The sequence below is a fragment of the Herpailurus yagouaroundi genome, unplaced genomic scaffold (assembly GCF_014898765.1).
Source record: "Herpailurus yagouaroundi ecotype Mexico unplaced genomic scaffold, PumYag 120251, whole genome shotgun sequence".
NCBI lineage: Eukaryota > Metazoa > Chordata > Mammalia > Carnivora > Felidae > Herpailurus > Herpailurus yagouaroundi.
The window spans coordinates 1-1,012 of record NW_024421926.1 but is presented as its reverse complement, the minus strand read 5'-3'; the positions used below and the strand labels follow the sequence as shown (position 1 = coordinate 1,012).

At 55.0% G+C, this 1,012-nt stretch overlaps 1 protein-coding gene across 1 annotated transcript; it reads left to right on the top strand.

Annotated features, from left to right (window-relative positions):
* Positions 1-5: 5 nt before the first annotated feature.
* On the top strand, positions 6-985 carry OR10G2 (olfactory receptor family 10 subfamily G member 2; the record flags this gene model as incomplete). Its single annotated transcript, XM_040469347.1, has 1 exon — positions 6-985. A coding segment is annotated over one exon (948 nt), but the record flags the coding sequence as incomplete, so codon positions are not given.
* Positions 986-1,012: the final 27 nt, after the last annotated feature.

Genomic DNA, 1,012 nt, shown 5'->3' with positions numbered 1-1,012 from the left:
GAGAGACCAAAAACACATCCCTGGACACCGTCGTGACAGGCTTCATTCTCCTGGGCTTACCTCACCCCCCCAGTCTGAGGACCCTCCTCTTCCTGGTCTTCTTCATCATTTACATCCTGACTCAGCTGGGGAACCTGCTCATTCTGCTCACCGTGTGGGCTGACCCAAAGCTCCACACTCGCCCCATGTACATTCTTCTGGGCGTGCTCTCATTCCTGGACATGTGGCTCTCCTCAGTCATTGTCCCTCGGCTAATATTGGATTTTACTCCTGCCAGCAAGGCAATGCCCTTTGGTGGCTGTGTGGCTCAACTGTATTTCTTTCACTTCCTGGGCAGCACCCAGTGTTTCCTCTACACCTTGATGGCCTACGACAGGTACCTGGCAATATGCCAGCCCCTGCGCTACCCCGTGCTCATGAATGGGAGGTTATGCACCGTCCTCGTGGCTGGGGCTTGGGTGGCCGGCTCCATCCATGGGTCTGTCCAGGCCACCCTGACCTTCCGTCTGCCATACTGTGGGCCCAACCAAGTAGATTATTTTTTCTGTGACATCCCTGCAGTATTGAGACTGGCCTGTGCTGACACGACCGTCAATGAGCTTGTGACCTTTGTGGACATTGGGGTGGTGGCTGCCAGTTGCTTCATGTTAATTCTGCTCTCCTACGCCTGCATAGTCCGCGCCATCCTCAAGATACGCACTGCTGATGGGCGGCGCCGAGCCTTCTCCACCTGCGGCTCCCACCTAACCGTGGTCACAGTCTACTATGTCCCCTGCATTTTCACCTACCTCAGGGCTGGCTCCAAGAGTCCCCTGGATGGGGCAGTGGCTGTGTTTTACACTGTTGTCACTCCATTACTGAACCCCCTCATCTATACCCTGAGGAACCAGGAAGTGAAGTCCGCTCTGAAGAGAATAACAGCAGGTGGAAAGGCCACCAGAGAAAACAAGTAACTACAAGCCCAGGGACTTCCTGCCTCACCATTGCTACCACACCTCTCAGCTTCTGCTGC